The 17243-nt window shown below is 41.5% G+C and overlaps 1 protein-coding gene across 1 annotated transcript in view; it reads left to right on the forward strand.

Annotated features, from left to right (window-relative positions):
* RYR3 (ryanodine receptor 3) overlaps window positions 1-17243 on the forward strand; it is a 470522-nt gene that overhangs the window by 239523 nt on the left and 213756 nt on the right. Inside the window, exons 21-22 of the mRNA XM_044925248.2 lie at window positions 10883-11099; window positions 16631-16735. Of these exons, the coding sequence (XP_044781183.2) occupies window positions 10883-11099; window positions 16631-16735 (322 nt within the window). The remainder of the gene's footprint in view (window positions 1-10882; window positions 11100-16630; window positions 16736-17243) is intronic.

A 17243-nucleotide genomic window follows, 5' to 3' on the forward strand; every position in this document is an offset into this window, starting at 1 on the left:
GACATGGCAACCCACTCCAGTATTCTTGCCTGGGGAATCCCATGGACAGAGGAGCCTGGCAGGCTGCAGTCCATAGGGTTGCAAAAAGTTGGAAATGATCGAAGCAACTTAGCACACATGCACGCATGCATAGTAGGCAGTACAGTTGTACCTTGTTTTATTGCCCTTCACTTTATTGCAGTTTTTACAATTTGTAGGTTTGTGGCAACCCTGCATGAAGCAAGTCTATTTTACCAACAGCATTATTTTTTAATTAATGTATGTACATTGTTTTTCAAGACAGAATGCTATAGTGCATAACAGACTGTTGCTGCTGCTGCTAAGTCACTTCAGTCGTGTCCGACTCTGTGTGACCCCATAGACGGCAGGCCACCAGGCTCCCCCATCCCTGGGATTCTCCAGGCAAGAACACTGGAGTGGGTTGCCATTTCTTTCTCCAATGCATGAAAGTGAAAAGTGAAAGTGAAGTCACTTAGTCGTGTCCGACCCTCAGCGACCCCGTAGACTGCAGCCTACCAGGCTCCTCTGTCCATGGGATTTTCCAGGCAGGAGTACTGGAGTGGGGTGCCATTGCCTTCTCCAATAACAGACTGCAATATAGTGTAAATGTAACTTTTATATGTACTTGGAAGCCAAAGTATTTGTGTGACTCACTTTATTGTGATACTTGATTTTGTGATGTCTAGAACCAAACTCATAATATCTCCAAGGTATGCCTGTAATGTATGTTTGCAACACACGTAACAGCACACGTGTGCGTACACATGTACAGGCATATTTATAAACATAGCCATGTAGATGTATATAATATATTGAAATTAAGCATTTTCATTGTTTGAGGTTCTTGTAACAAAAGAAGAACAAGTATAGTAAAACCTTGCTCTAGTTGCTAAAGCATGTCCTACTCTTTTGCTACCCCATGGACTGTAGCCCATGAGACTACTCTGTCCATAGAATTTTCCAAGTAAGAATACTGGAGTGGGTAGTCATTTCATTCTCCAGGGGATCTTCCTGATCCAGGGATCAAACCCATATCTCCTGCTTAGCAGGTGGTTCTTTGGTCCTGAGCCACCTGGTCAGTGACTAGGGTTGTAAATCTGCCCATCACAGGTTCAAGCCAGAGACACTAACATCAGCATTAAAAACTATATTCTAAAGAGTTAAGAGTCACAATATTGTAAAGTAATTAGCCTCCAATTAAAATAAATAAATTTAAATTAAAAAAACAAAAAGAGTTCTTTACCTGTGTTTCTCTGTGCTGAGAATATTTCCTTGAGAATGCCACCCCAGTTCTTCCTTTTGAAGTGTGACAGAATGTATCGTTTCTATTGCAATCCATAAGGAGCATGTAGAAAACATTATTGAAAGACACAGCCACTATAAACACAAAGATTGATTGGGCAAGATTCTCTGGCAATCAGGGAAAACCAGTACAAGCCCCACTGTACACCTTTCCCACTCCATTCCCCGGGAATGGAGAGAATGTGCTGAAATCTAAATCCAACATAACAGCATTTGGATCATCCACCTGTTGGCTCAGTGTCCTCTCTGGAGAAGCAAGGTCACTGATCAGTCAGTTCTCAGGACCATGTTTGCCTGAGTAGTTAATGGCCTTGGTCACCCAGCATCAGTGCCATCCCTGTTTTGTTTGACCACATCCAACTCTCTGGGTTTTGCAAATTTTCAAAGAAAGCCCACCTACTTCCCAAGAATCTCATGTGAGAAAAGTGCTTAGCTTGTAGTCACATCTCTGGAGAAGATATCTTTTCCAATCTGCTGGCTAATGGATTTTTCTGTGCATTCTGTGTTTAGCTAACAATACATCTGATCCCACATGTTGCATGATTTTTAGTTATTAACCCATCCATCCAGTATCCCTCAGAGCAATGAGGCAGGATTTTTGAGTATGTACATTTTTGTTGTTTGCGATCTTTTTTTTTTTTTTAATCTTCTCTTGGTAAAGTTCCTGGCGGCTCAGATGGTAAAGCATCTGCCTACAATGCGGGAGACCTGAGTTCAATCCCTGGGTTGGAAACATCTCCTGGAGAAGGAAATGGCAACCCACTCCAGTATTCTTGCCTGGAAAATCCCATGGACAGATAAACCTGGTAGGTTACAGTCCATGGGGTGGTAAAGAGTTGGACACAACTTCACTTTCACTTTCACTTTCTCTTGGTAAAGATCATGGCTAGCAGGGAAAGAGATAGGGGGCTGAAAGGTATGCATATGGAGAAGATGTTTCTAGTATCTTGTGACTAGGTCAGTGGGTCATGCATCCTTCTCAGTGCACAGGAGAAAGAGAAGCAAAGTTCCAAGATAAGAATGATGAGACATCTAACCCATTTAGAAGGCATAATTAATTGCTGAGAAATTTGAGAGAGGGGAGTCCAGATACATGGACTTTAAAAGTTAACACCTTCAACATAAGAACTTCTTGCTTACAGAAATTGAAGGAGCGTAAACTGAAGAGTGAAACTCAGGAACTTGATGTCTCTTAAGTCTCCTTGCTATCAGGAAAAATATTCCCTGTGACATATTCCTATCTTTGGTTCTCAGAATACGATATGGTCTGAGCAGAGGTGGAATCACAGTGGGTTGCATACGTGGGAAATACAGTTTACTGAAATACATCCAGTCTGTCACATGATGTCTTTACTCACGGTCAGTACTAGTCCTCTGTTGAAGTAACCAATTTATTTTCACTTTTGAGCTAGTGGGATCAACATACCAGTACTTACTCTTTCACATCAACTGGTAAAATATCATTTGGTACTGAAATCCAGCCCTTCCCCTCTATATTACTTTGGTTCAGTTCTGCAAAAAGCTAGAAAAAGAAAGCAAGATATTAATTCCAAGTTAAAGTATCTTATTGAAAATAAATGTGTTTAATAACAAAATTGAAAAGAAATTAGTGTTTTCACCCAATATAGTAGAATACTTGCATAGTTTTATAATGTCGTTCTCAGCAAGATGCAAAGTTATTCCTATATAGACAGAGATTTTTCTTCCATCATACAAGAACTCAGAATTGTTTCTCATATTTAACTTCTCTCATTTCCTCCTCTTTATTGGTCTTTACTGAGGTCGTAGTCTTGAATTTGTGATCCCACAATTATTTTTATAATTACAAACTATGTTGTTAACAGTACCTGATCAGGATGTCCCTGCCAGAGGCATCAGAGAGCAAAAATCTTTTTCAATTAGATTTACCCACAGTGAAGTCAAAAGCAGTATGAGTAATTACTAACAAAATCCACAAATCAATATGTGCTCTCTTTTCTAACCATTATCAATATGCCTCCTTAGTGTCTTTCCCACACTAGTTTGTTTGTGGAGGGTATTATGAGTGTAAATGACCCTCAATGTAACAACCCTGTTTGTTCTAGGACAGAATTTGGGATGAAGCATGTGTACCTTGGAGCCCACCCAAAAGGTTGAATTACTTAGATATCAGAAAGCTCTTATTAAAAGGTAATCTCACCCTGCCAAATGGCATGATGGTGTGTGCCACACAGAGAACATTGCACTAAAGCCACAGTATATAGTGAAACTTGGGTGCTTAGTTTTGCAAAAAATTGATGAGTTAAGTTGCTATAGTAGAGTATATTTTATAGCTATGGTAAATTCCCCTTGCGTGTGTGCTGAGTCACTTGAGTCATGTCCAACTCTTCGTGACCCTATGGACCATAGCCCACCAGGCTCCTCTATCCTTGGGATTCTCCAGGCAAGAATACTGGAGTGGGTTGTCATGCCCTTCTCCAGGGGATCTTCCTGACCCAGGGATTGAACCCAAGTCTCTTAGTCTCCTGCATTGGCAGGTGAGTTCTTTACCACTGGCGCCACCTGAGAATCCCAAATTCCCCATCGATTAATCTTCATATGTAAGTCTTTTACCAGCCTTTCTAATTTATAAAAACAACACTCTCCAAAGATGGTTGGTATTTGCGGTTGCTGTTTGTTTTCTGCACCAGGCTTGGCTAAAATTCAGGTAACCAACAGCTTAGCTATTTCCAGCTTGCTGTGGTCAATGCTGTGGAAATTATTGCTGAGATAAATATACTTCTGCGGAGAACATGATGAGCACTGGCTGAATTGCCCTGGGCTTTCATCAAACACTGGCCAGAAAGAAATATGAATGTAGGAATATACATAACTCAAATTGTTCTCCTGTCTTAGCAATGTGCACTAAAGATGCAATTATGAATCATGACTTATGAGTTGAATTCAGGTCAACAAAAGCTTGCCATTTCTTTCTGCTGCTAACCACAGCCTGTATCCTTTTCTTCTTTGGAACACTGTCCCAACTCCTGGGAGGGATTCAATAAGAATAATGAGACATCTAGTAAGACTAAAATGATTTCACACTTTGCTAGTACAGGATGAATAAGGAAACTTAGTCATCTTTTTTGAGTATGGCAAAGGTTTGTCTTGATTTTTACTCTATTTTTTATTCATGGGTCAGTCTTTCAAACTTTGGGATTTATGATAGGTTTTCTCATCTCTTCTGCAAATTGGTAAGTAAAAATGCACAAATCTTAAAAGATGAAATTGCAAATGCTAGTGGGGATTTTTTCAATGCCGTTTTCTCTGTTTATAAAATTAGCTTAGTAAATAAAAAATTCCTCTATGCATCCTCAAACTTCACTACTCCCAGGTGACTCTTACTGAATCTATTGCTCATCTTTAAAGTAGAGAAATCTAAGGAACCTTCCCTTATCATAATCACTTTAGGAAGAAAAAAAAACCTGGGAGAGCTGATGGTGTGTCTGAGTTATAGGAAGAAACTTAGAAGATGATACAAGTGCTTTAGTGGAAGAGATTAAATTGATTAATGAAATTGATTTTTAAAATCTATTAATATAGAGAAAAATCAGAGGATTAAGAACTAATTTTAATGACCTCTTAAATAATCTTTTTATTTTCAATTTAATATTTTTTTGTGATACTGAGAGATTCAGTGGAACCCAAGAAGCAGGGAAGAATACACCAAGAGAAGAGAGGTTTATATTCTAATTGAAAATTTCTCATTGATGAATGAGGCCAAAGGATTTAAAATATTAACAGTAAGTGCCAGATAACAGATTTATTAGAAAAAGTAGACTAGATAGGTGTGACTGTTGTCTCTCTCTCCATGCCTTTAAATCCTTTCTCTGGACTCCTGGATAAGTTCTTGGGCAGGTTCTGTAGCCCTTATTACTCCTTTTAAGACCAGGAACCATCTTGCCAATACTTAAAAATTCCATCTTTTGAAAAGTATAAAAACTCTAGATTTGTATCCAGTTATCATTTGAGCCCTCCCCTACTCCCCCTGCAGTTTGAAGTCAGGCTCCTCCTCAGCCACCAGCTCCTGTCTCAGGCCCCTCCAGGGCCTAGAGTCCACCCCAGACTCAAGATGATGGAAGGGTGAGCACATTCCATGGAGTTGGTTCAGCTGCCTTGTGACATGAAGCCTTTTTGTAGCTGCTACATAATTGCTGCATCTTTCTCTTCTGAGGCTCTTTGGTAGGTCTCTTGGAGAGCCCCAGGCTGGGAGCATCCAACTTCAAATCTCTTGACTTGGCTTCCCCACCTGTGCTGGCCACTCCCTTCTGGCTGACCCCAAGCCTCCTCCATTCCCCTTCCCCCTCCAGGTTTGTGGGCCTCCTGCCTCCCCCAAGCCCTGGGTTTCTGATCTCTGCTTAGTCATTTGCCTTTCCAGGCAGGATTCCTTTCTGATGGCTAGCAGCTGGCTCATCTGTCCCTCTGCTCTGCGCCATCACTAGGCAAACATGTCCCTTGCTACATTCCAGGGACACTCACAAGCCTCTGAGTAGTTCCTTAAAGCCCTCATTTGACTCCACATGGGAAAGGACTCCCATCCCCTTCTTCCTGACAACTTTCTCCAAATGAATTCTTTACCTTTCTTATCAGTGTGGAGGTAAGGGGTGGGCTAAAGCTGCACTGATTTCACAGTTTTTTCATGGATCCTCATCGTTGGTCCAGCACCTCATTTCAGGATGAGAAAACATTGGCATCCTCTGAATTATTTACATCTGGGACCTCTGCTAAACCAGAGACAAAGGGGGATCCCATTTTATTTTTTTATTTTTTTTTAATTTTTTTAATTTTATTTTATTTTTAAACTTTACATAATTGTATTAGTTTTGCCAAATATCAAAATGAATCCGCCACAGGTATACATGTGTTCCCCATCCTGAACCCTCCTCCCTCCTCCCTCCCCATACCATCCCTCTGGGTCGTCCCAGTGCACCAGCCCCAAGCATCCAGTATCATGCATCGAACCTGGACTGGCAACTTGTTTCATACATGATATTTTACATGTTTCAATGCCATTCTCCCAAATCTTCCCACCCTCTCCCTCTCCCACAGAGTCCATAAGACTGTTCTATACATCAGTGTCTCTTTTGCCTATTATACAGAGTGAAGTAAGCCAGAAAGAAAAACACCAATACAGTATACTAAAGCATATATATGGAATTTAGAAAGATGGTAACAATAACCTTTGTACAGGATCCCATTTTAATATCCTCACATCATTAAATTGGGCTTCAGGTTTTTTCTTCCTTGCTTTTCATTGTTCCCTTTACACCTATATTTTATCCCTAATTATTCCCTTTGACCTGGTTGCTGTGGGTCTCCGGGAGACGGTTTATGAGGACCACCAGCCTTCGCGGTAGTTTGTTGGAGCCCTTCCCGCAGACTCTGGGCAGCGAGGGGAGGAGCCACAGATGGCGGTGTGCCCGCACCGGCTCCTGTCCAGTCCTGCCTGCTGGGGAGCAGGGCTCCCATCTGACAGGGCTTGGGAAGCCACCCAGAACCCTTCTTTCCTCCCACCGAAGCACAGCATAATGACACTGGAAGATGAATGCTTCAGTAAGCAGTAAACATGTTAATTTTTATTTTACTATCTTTGTGGCCATTCAAGGTGATAAGATTAAAATTTACAACCAAATTATCATTCTCCTTTTAATAACTGAATATAAAAGCAGCATTGTTCTCCCTAAGTGCTACATGGATTTCTACCTTTATTGATTTGTTCTCTATCCAGAGGACAAGAGCAGATTTTAAAGCACAAGAGAAATGTTAAAACTATATGTAACTGGCAATAGGGCTTATGAATAATTAAGTCCATCTAGACGTCCTGGTAAGAGATCATTTAGTTGGTCTTAGAATCCATACCGGAGAAGGCAATGGCACCCCACTCCAGTACTCTTGCCTGGAAAATCCCATGGACGGAGGAGCCTGGTAGGCTGCAGTCCATGGGGTCTCTAAGAGTCAGACATGACTGAACGACTTCACTTTCACTTTTCACTTTCCACTTTCATGCATTGGAGAAGGAAATGGCAACCCACTCCAGTGTTCTTGCCTGGAGAATCCCAGGGACAGCAGAGCCTGGTGGGCTGCCGTCTCTGGGGTCGCACAGAGTCGGACACAACTGAAGCGACTTAGCAGCAGCAGCAGCAGAATCCATACACTAGTGAGTAACAAGAAATACACCAGTTGTACAAGCTCCTCTTGGGCGTTCAGCTCTTCACCAAAAGAATGCTCAGAAGGGAAAAGCAGAAAACTTCCCACACAAATGCTTTGCTCAGAATGATTTAGTTTTGTCCCATAGTTCCAGCATGTTCCAGCATGTCCATAACGCAGTCTGTTCTATGGCAACTGAATTTTGGAAAGTTGACAAATATTAAGGCCTAATTATTATTTCCTGAAGGTTTACTAAATTAGTAACATTGCAAGCTAATGACTCAATTTTGTTCTAATATCATTGTTCATATTCTTAATACACATAGATTGTGTCCTGTTATGTAACAGTTAATGTAGAAGCACTCACAGGGAATAATTGTGGTTCTAATTCTCTATTATTGTTGTTTAGTACTTTAAAATGGGAAAGTGGGAGGCTTCATATGATTTCTGTAATTAATTTTAAAACAGAATTTTATAAAATGCTATTTGGATAAAGAATTTGTTTATGTTGGGAAGGGGGGAAGAAACTTAATGTCTTTTACTTGGAAAGCCTTTTCTTTTCCAGTTTTACCATTAGCTGCTCATAATCACAGTTATTCAGCCAACACTGAGACTCTGCTGCAAGGCTTCCCCCCACTAGAATATTCCAGTTAAAGGAAGTGAGACCTAGTGGAGAGTATTGCTCTGAGAGCTTTGCTAGATCATAACGTTCCCACATATCCCTCCACACACACAGGCCCACTCCATCACTAAATCCTAACTAGCCAAATTCCAAAACAGAATTGGAATCTAACCACTGCTTTCCAGCTTGGTCTTCATCATCTTGTTTCAACCCACCCTCATCTCTCAATGGGACTAGATTGATGTCAGGTGCCTCCTAACTGGCCCCAGACCTGTCTACATGAAACGGTGAAAAGAAGCCTGTGTTTCTTCTCCTTAAATCCCTCAGAAGCTCCTCACCTGAAAGAAACAGACCCTGCCTCATTTACCCCTGCCACCTTGTCTCTTACCCCTCGGGCTCCCCATGTTCTCACTCACACCGCCCTCCACCCACATCTTCCCTACCTCAGGGCCTTTGCACATGTTGTTCCTTTCACCCAGAATGCCCTTCCTCCAGATTCTGAACTCATTGGCTTCTCCTTTTCCTTTAGGGTTAACAGAAATATCTCCCCCTCAGAGAAGCCTTTCTAGACCCCAGTCTAGCACCCTCCTCCTTCCCTGAGTTGTTTCAGTCTCCCTCTGAGGGAGGGAATCCTTCAGATTCCCTCATCAAATGTCTCCCCATCAGTTGTTATGACTGTTTGCCTCCTTGGATGTCTGCTCTGTGACACGAGGGACAGGGTATTCTCTATTTATTGCTGGATCCACAGTGTGGAGAACAGTGCAGTTCATGTGGGCTCAGTAAATATCATAGTTGGTTATGCTGAGGTGAAGTGGGAGGGAGTGAATACGTGTAGCTGCTATGTATGTGGATGGGTTTTTCCTGCGTAAGATTATTGGTGACCCTGCAGGACTGTGTATCTTGTCATGTCCTAATTACTTGAGGTTAGTGTCATATTTTCTCATCAGTTTAATATGGTTTACAGATGATTTGCAAAAGCTATATTTCTAGTCTCAAACCTAAAAGGCTATGAAGTGTCATGTTTAAATACTTCACTTTCACTCTCTTCTTGCAGAGGAACTTTGTGCTCTAACCCTAACCTAACAATATATATGAGGCTGATAGTCAGCCAGAATGCAAAATTAAAATATTTTAAAGATTTCAGCTTATTGGTAAGCAGTGCCAGCCGTGACTGTGGCCCCAAAAGGATTCTTCTTTCTTCCTTGGGAGGTCCCTGTAGGCACTGCTGGAGTGGGCCAGGGCATTAGGCCTGGGTGCCAACAAGGCAATGGTGCCCCCTAGAAGGCTCTGGAACCCTAGGGAGCAAACACTGGAGGCCCGTTTGGCCCCGCATGGCTGTAACCACCTGCTGATACTTTCTCACAGTCTCCCTCATATGGCTACTTTGGGAACTGCAGCCTCTTCAGTGTCTCTTTTCTATTAACATCTCCTGCCATGTGTACCATTTCTGTTTAATATTCTCTTGTTACTTGATCTTTTTGCACCTTAAACTAGGAATTTCCTATTTTCCCCAAATATTTATAGCATGTTTTCTTTCATTGTTGTGTGAGTAATCCCTCTCAAGTAAAAAGACTTGAAGTTCTCATGCTGTTGTTTCAATGTGATCTTTCCAGAATCTGGCATTATCACTGTTACTCTTTTCAAACCATAGTAATAATATCTATATTAATGATATCTATAGTAATGATTCTCCAACTAGGGTAAGGATGAACTTGATTTTTTAAAATCGAGTGATTTTAAATATGTGATAATTTTTTTTTCTTTTTGACTTACTTCACTCTGACAGATTCTAGGTCCATCCACATCTCTACAAACAACACAGTTTCATTCCTTTTTATGGCTGAGTAATATTCCATTGTATATAAGTGCCACATCTTCTTTATCCATTTATCTGGCAATAGGCCTTTAGGTTGCTTCTATGTCTTGGCTATTGTAAATAGAGCTGCAATGAACATGGAGTGTATGTCTTTTTGAATTATGGTTTACTGAAGTGATTTAGCAGCAGCAAGGTATATATGCCCAGGAGTGGGATTTCTGGGTCATATGATACTTCTATTTTTACTTTTTTAAGTGCCTCCATACTCTTCTCCATAGTGACTGTATCAATTTACATTCCCACCAACAGTGTGGGAGGGTTCCCTTTTCTCCACATCCTCTCCAGCGTTTATTGTTTGTAGACTTTTTTGATGATGGCTATTTTGATGAGTGTGAGGTGGTACCTCATGGTAGTTTTGATTTGTATTTCTCCAATAACTGGCGGTGATGAGCATCTTTTCCTGTGCCTCTTGGCCATCTACATGTCTTCTTTGGAGAACTGTCCATTTAGATCTTCCACCCATGTTTTGACTGGGTTGTTTTCAGTGCTCTGTGATGACCTGGGTGGGTGGGATAGGAGTGGGTGGGAGGGAGGCCCAAGAGAAAGGGGATATATGTATACATGTAGCGGATTCACTTCACTGTGCAGCAGAAACTAGCACACCATTGTAAAGCAATTATACTCTAATTAAGCAAAAGGAAAAAATCTAGTAGTTTTAATGTATCTTCATTTTTAAGAACTTAGCTGACGTGGTCAATTGAGAATTGTGGGCAGTATGAACTGATACTTGGCTTTATCTCCAATTTAGGGTGTTCACTATGATGTGTACTTTAGGGTGTTCACTGTGATGAATCTGACATCATTCACTTCTCAAAAAAATAATTTGGATGGGGGGAGCTGATCTTTAACTTTCACTTATTTAGGCTGGCATATTATTTTTTTAACCTCTCTCTTCCTGGTCTCTCCAAATAACACAGAGTCCGTTTCCTGCTGGGTGGACGTCATGGAGAATTTAAGTTCCTGCCTCCCTCTGGCTATGCCCCTTGCTATGAAGCCTTACTTCCAAAAGAAAAGATGAGATTGGAGCCTGTCAAAGAGTATAAACGTGATGCTGAAGGAATTCGAGATCTGTTGGGTACCACCCAGTTCCTCTCCCAAGCATCTTTCATCCCATGCCCTATAGATACCAGTCAGGTAGGTTCAGGCTGCCAACAGGAGGCATCCCATGGAGATAATGTAATAGGGTTAAATCCTCCTTGCTTCTTCACCATTGAACTATTCTTACCATACATTTTGTAGCATTGTCATGATATGTGAACGACCATTATTCTTTACATTTCCACCGTATACGACAATTGAAGTCTAAGGATTTTGCAATCCATAAACAAGTTGAGCACTTGCTACACACCAGGCATTGTACCAGGCTCTGTGAGACAAAGGCAGAAATGTCTCAAGATTCTCTGGGAATTCGCAACCAAGTTGAAGAGATAAGCAAAAAAAAAGCACAAGTGTAATTTTTTTTTTTAAGTCTGACTTTCAGGCTGTGATTGACTAAGGAGCACTTAATTTAAACAGATTATCTTATTTAACCAGTAAAACCCAAATGCAGTAGTCATGTTTGCTAATAGTTTTCCCAATTTTGTTCCTTATCAAAACATCATGGCACTTAAGTTTGACTTTTCAATAATAAGTCGGTTTTTTAAAAGACTGTCTTTAGTCGAAAGTCAAATAGTGCCTTTCATACATAGCTTAAATATTTTATTGCTACTTTTCTCTGTAGTCTCCTTGTATAGCACTGACTTGGTATACTTTTTCTAAAAAAAAAAAAATTCTCTATGAGCTCCCCTCCTCAAACATAAATGGGATTTCTGTAAATAATGGAAACACTAATAATCATACTAGAGCCAGGGAGGTGACACAAAAGGGAAGCAGGTCAAGGGTGCAGGCCCTCCTGAAGCAGGTAGCGATTTCTTAGCCCTGGCTTATAATTGCCAAGTAAAAGTGTCAAGCCAAAGTTAGAGTCTTCCAACTGGTCAGGAGATATTAGAAATCTGGATTTTTATATGAACATTCGCACTTCTTATGAACTATCAACTAATAAATGAAAATGGTAATAATTGTTTATTGTTGTTACTATCGTAGTAGTCAGTTAGAGAAAATAAGGGAGAGAAAAGAGAACTTGAGTCCCCAGGTTGTGACCTCTGTGGGAGAGGAGCAAAGTGCCAGGAAAACCTAGAGAAACTTTCCCTGAAGGTCCTGGGGAAGACACTGAGACACTGAGCTAACAACAGAAGGATAAATATTGGGGGAGTTTGTATTAAAACCTTTAGCTTCTCTTCTTTTCACAGCTATTTGTAAGGCCTCCTCAGACAACCATTTCACCTTTTTGTATTTCTTTTTTCTGGGGCTGGTCTTGATCGCTGCCTCCTGTACAGTGCCACGAACCTCCATCCATAGTTCTTCAGGCACTCTGTCTATCAAATCTAATCTCTTGAATCTATTCTCACTTCCCGTGTATAATCATAAGGGATTTGATGTAGGTCATACCTGAATGGTCTAGTGGTTTTCCCTACTTTCTTCAATTTAAGTCTGAATTTGCCAATAAGGCATTCATGATCTGAGCCACAATCAGCTTCTGGTCTTGTTTTTGATGACTGTATAGAGTTTCTCCATTTTGGGCTGCAAAGAATATAATCACTCTGATTTTGGTATTGACCATCTGGTGATATCCATGTGTAGAGTCTTCTCTTGTGTTGTTGGAAGAGGGTGTTTGCTATGACGAGTGAGTTCTCTTGGCAAAACTCTATTAACCTTACAAATAGCTGTGAAAAGAAGAGAAGTGAAAGGCAAAGGAGAAAAGGAAAGATATACTCATTTGAATGCAGAGTTCCAAAGAATAGCAAAGAAAGATAAGAAAGCCTTCCTCAGTAATCAGTGCAGAGAAATAGAGGAAAACAATAGAATGGGAAAGACTAGAGATCTCTTCAAGACAATTATAGATACCAAGGGAATATTTCATGCAAAGATGGGCACAATAAAGGACAGAAATGGTATGGACCTAACAGAAGCAGAAGATATTAAGAAGAGATGGCAAGAATACACAGAAGAACTATACAAAAAAGATCTTCATGACCTAGATAGTCACGATGGTATGATCACTCACCTAGAGCCAGACATCCTGGAATGTGAAGTCAAGTGGGCCTTAGGAAGCATCACTATGAACAAAGCTAGTGGAGGTGATGAAATTCCAATTGAGCTATTTCAAATCTTAAAAGATGATGCTGTGAAAGTGCTGCACTCAATATGCCAACAAATGTGGAAAACTCAGGAGTGGCCACAGGACTGGAAAAGGTCAGTTTTCATTCCAATCCCAAAGAAAGGCAATGCCAAAGAATGCTCAAACTACCACACAATTGCACTCATCTCACACGCTAGTAAAGTAATGCTCAAAATTCTCCAAGCCAGGCTTCAAAAATACGTCAACCATGAACTTCCAAATGTTCAGGCTGGATTTAGAAAAGGCAGAGGAACCAGAGATCAAATTGCTAACATCTGCTGGATCCCCGAAAAAGCAAGAGAGCTCCAGAAAAACATCTACTTCTGCTTTATTGATACACCAAAGCCTTTGACTGTGTAGATCACAACAAACTGTGGAAAATTCTTCAAGAGATGGGAATACCAGACCACCTGACCTGCCTCTTGAGAAATCTGTATGCAGGTCAAGAAGCAACAGTTAGAACTGGACATGGAAAAACAGACTGGTTCAAAATCAGGAAAGGAGTACATCAAGACTGTATATTGTCCCCCTGCTTATTTAACTTACATGCAGAGTACATCATGAGAAATGCTGGACTAGATGAAGAACAAGCTGGAATCAAGATTGCCAGGAGAAATATCAATAACCTCAGATATGCAGATGATACCACCCTTATGGCAGAAAGTGAAGAATAACTAAAAAGCCTCTTGATGAAAGTGAAAGAGGAGAGTGGAAAAGTTGGGTTAAAACTCAACATTCAGAAAACGAAGATCATGGCATCTGGTCCCATCACTTCATGGCAAATAGATGGGGAAACAGTGACAGACTTTATTTTTGGGGCTCCAAAATCACTGCAGATGGTGACTGCAGCCATGAAATTAAAAGTCGCTTGCTTCTTGGAAGAAAAGTTATGACCAACCTAGACAGCATATTAAAAAGAAGAGACATTACTTTGCCAACCTATGTCCATCTAGTCAAAGCTATGGTTTTTCCAGTAGTCATGTATGGATGTGAGAGTTGATCTATTAAGAAAGCTGAGTGCTGAAGAATTGATGCTTTTGAACTGTGGTGTTGGAGAAGACTCTTGAGAGTCCGTAGGACTGCAAAAAGATCCAACCAGTCCATCCTAAAGGAGACCAGTCCTGAGTATTCATTGGAAGGACTGATGTTGAAGCTGAAACTCCAGTCCTTTGGCCACCTGTTGTGAAGAGCTGACTTATTTGAAAAGACCCTGATGCTGGCAAAGATTGAAGGTGGGAGGAGAAGGGGACAACAGAGGACAAGATAGTTGGATGGCATCACCAACTCAACGGACATGCGTTTGGGTAAACTCCGGGAGTCGGTGATGGACAGGGAAGCCTGGCGTGCTGCAGTCCATGGGATTGCAAAGAGTCAGACATGACTGAGTGACTAAACTGAACTGAAGTTGTATTAAAACCAGAGCTGGGTAGCAGTTAAAGAGGTATAAACAGATCTTACTTAGCTGCTGCTGCTGCTGCTAAGTCACGTCAGTCATGTCCGACTCTGTGCGACCCCGTAGACGGCAGCCCACCAGGCTCCCCCATCCCTGGGATTCTCCAGTTTTAGCAAGAATCTTGCTAAAATCCAGCCACTGGAGTGGGTTGCCATTTCCTTCTCCAAGGCATGAAAGTGAAAAGTGAAAGCGAAGTTGCTCAGTCGTGTCCGACTCCTAGTTACCCCATGGACTGCAGCACACCAGGCTCCTCCTTCTATGGGATTTTCCAGGCAAGAGTACTGGAGTGGGGTGCCATTGCCTTCTCCCAATCTTACTTAGAACCTCTTGCAATAGAGGAAATGGAACTCCATTATAGAGCTGGGGTCAGTTCTGAATACAACACAGACAAGTGGAGATTTACAGCCAAGGAACAAGGTGGGGGTGGGGGTGGGGGTGGGCATGTCAGTGATGCAAAAGTAGTTAGTAGAACATTGGGGTTGGGATGGATTCTTACTAAACTGACCTAACAATTCTCTCACTGAAGGCAGGTCTGAGTGATCTGATATCACCTGGGGAAGGATTGGGGATGAATAAATTTGTTCAGATGTGGTGGGTGATCAGATATCAAGGGTGTGGGTCAGTAAATTGAATTAGCAAGATTCTTGCTAAAACTGGAATCCTGAAGACAAGGCCCAGGATTGAGCCTAGAGAAAAATAGCTCAGAAGCACTCATCTAGAGATTGGGCCAAGGAGAGAGTCTTTGTCATTTGTCATATGGCATGGAGGCAGGGAGAGTATACATATTATGTGTATTACAGGGAGTACTAATAAGAGTAAAGGTTGTATATTTAAGGACACAGAACTGTGAGACAGTGTGACCTTTTGGGGAGAATTTCAGGAGATTTGGAAAGGATGTGTTTTGGGAGGACTGTGATGAGAGGGCTGAAGAATAGCACTATATTCTTGATTAATACATCTAGTCTGTGTCTTAGGAGAGTCAAGGCATACTTGGGGATGCTCAAGAGGAGAGTGTTTTGATGTAGTTGTATTATTGTCAGCTCATCACTCTGTTCACAGTGTGAAAAATGTATTGGTGGGAGTTGGCAAGACCAGTTGTGAATGGTCTTGTAATGGTCCAGGTAGAAAATATCAAGGTTGAGTGATGTGAAGGAGGGGAACCTTCAAAAATATGTTTAGGAAATAAGCATGTTGGATTTTGTGACTGATTAGTTGTGGTTGGTGGGGGGATGAAAGTGGGAGTATAATGCCAAGACAAAAGACACTAAGATGACTTTCAGGTTTAAGGCAATTGTGGACACATTCGTTCAACAAAAAAAGAGAAGCTAAAAATAAGAAACAAGTTTTAAAGGGAAAATAATGAATTCCACTTTGAGCAACATACTGAATTCACTTTGGTGGAAAAATCCTGCAGGCAGTTGGAATAGTGTATCTGAACTGCAAGAGAGACCATGAATGGAGGCTGGATGGTCAGGCGTGACCACCTGCGGATGGATGAGATCTCTCAAGAAGAGAGCATAGGGAGAGATGGAAAGGGAGAGATGGTCCAGAGGAAGCCAAGAGAGGAAGGAGTCTATAGAAACAGCCCCTCTTGACTGACATGTTGTTCAGTTGCTAAGTTGTGTCCAACTCTGTGACCCCATGAACTGCAGCACACCAGGCTTCCCTGACCTTCACCATCTCCCAGTCTCTGCTTGAACTCATGTCCACTGAGTCGGGAATGCCATCCAACCATCTCATCCTCTGTCACCACCTTCTTCTCTTTCCCTCATCTTTCCCAGGTATTTTCCAATGAGTTGACGCTTCACATCAAGTGGCCAAAGTACTGGAACTTCAGCTTCAGCATCAGTCCTTGCAATGAATATTCAGGGTTGATTTCCTTTAGTGACATGTAGTGAATTCAACTGGGGTATCTGATCTGCCTAGACTTAATGATGAGATCTTAATAAAATTGATTCTCGTAGTTCTGACTTCTCATTTGTTGTTTCCTTTTAGGTTGTTTTACCACCTCATCTAGAGAAAATACGAGACAGGCTGGCTGAAAACATCCACGAGCTTTGGGGAATGAATAAAATAGAGCTTGGCTGGACTTTTGGCAAGGTATGTGTTTGAGTGACCTGGCTAGAGTGGAGGGTTGGGTAGCCTTTTACCTGGAAGACTTCTTCAAAGACTCAAATGATAAAAAACAAAAACCTCACAAGCCCAAACCTACTTCTTACTGAGTCCCATCCAGCTCTCACTGTGTCCAGCAGCCTTGCTCAGAAGTTTGTTGAACTGTGGTTAGGTGTGCCAGGGAGACAGGCTCTGCACAGGCTGACCGTGCAGTTGGCCTCCTCCTTACTCCCAAATGCTAGGTGTTTTATTCAGGGAATATCGAGTGTGGTCATCCCTCATCTCCTCCTTGAGCGCCCTCACATCTTATTTCTCTTCAGAAAAAGCTGTCCTCTCTGCATGGCTGGTGAAAAGAGGCTGATTCATTGTTGTGAATCAGAATTTGTTTATTGTGGTTTTCAGATGTATCACTAAGATTCACGGACACTCGGAGGAGGTTAAGAAATCTCTTTCACTAGAGAACCTTGTTCAAAGAGGATGTAAATGGACTTTCTTC

The sequence above is a fragment of the Bubalus bubalis genome, chromosome 11 (genome assembly GCF_019923935.1).
Source record: "Bubalus bubalis isolate 160015118507 breed Murrah chromosome 11, NDDB_SH_1, whole genome shotgun sequence".
NCBI lineage: Eukaryota > Metazoa > Chordata > Mammalia > Artiodactyla > Bovidae > Bubalus > Bubalus bubalis.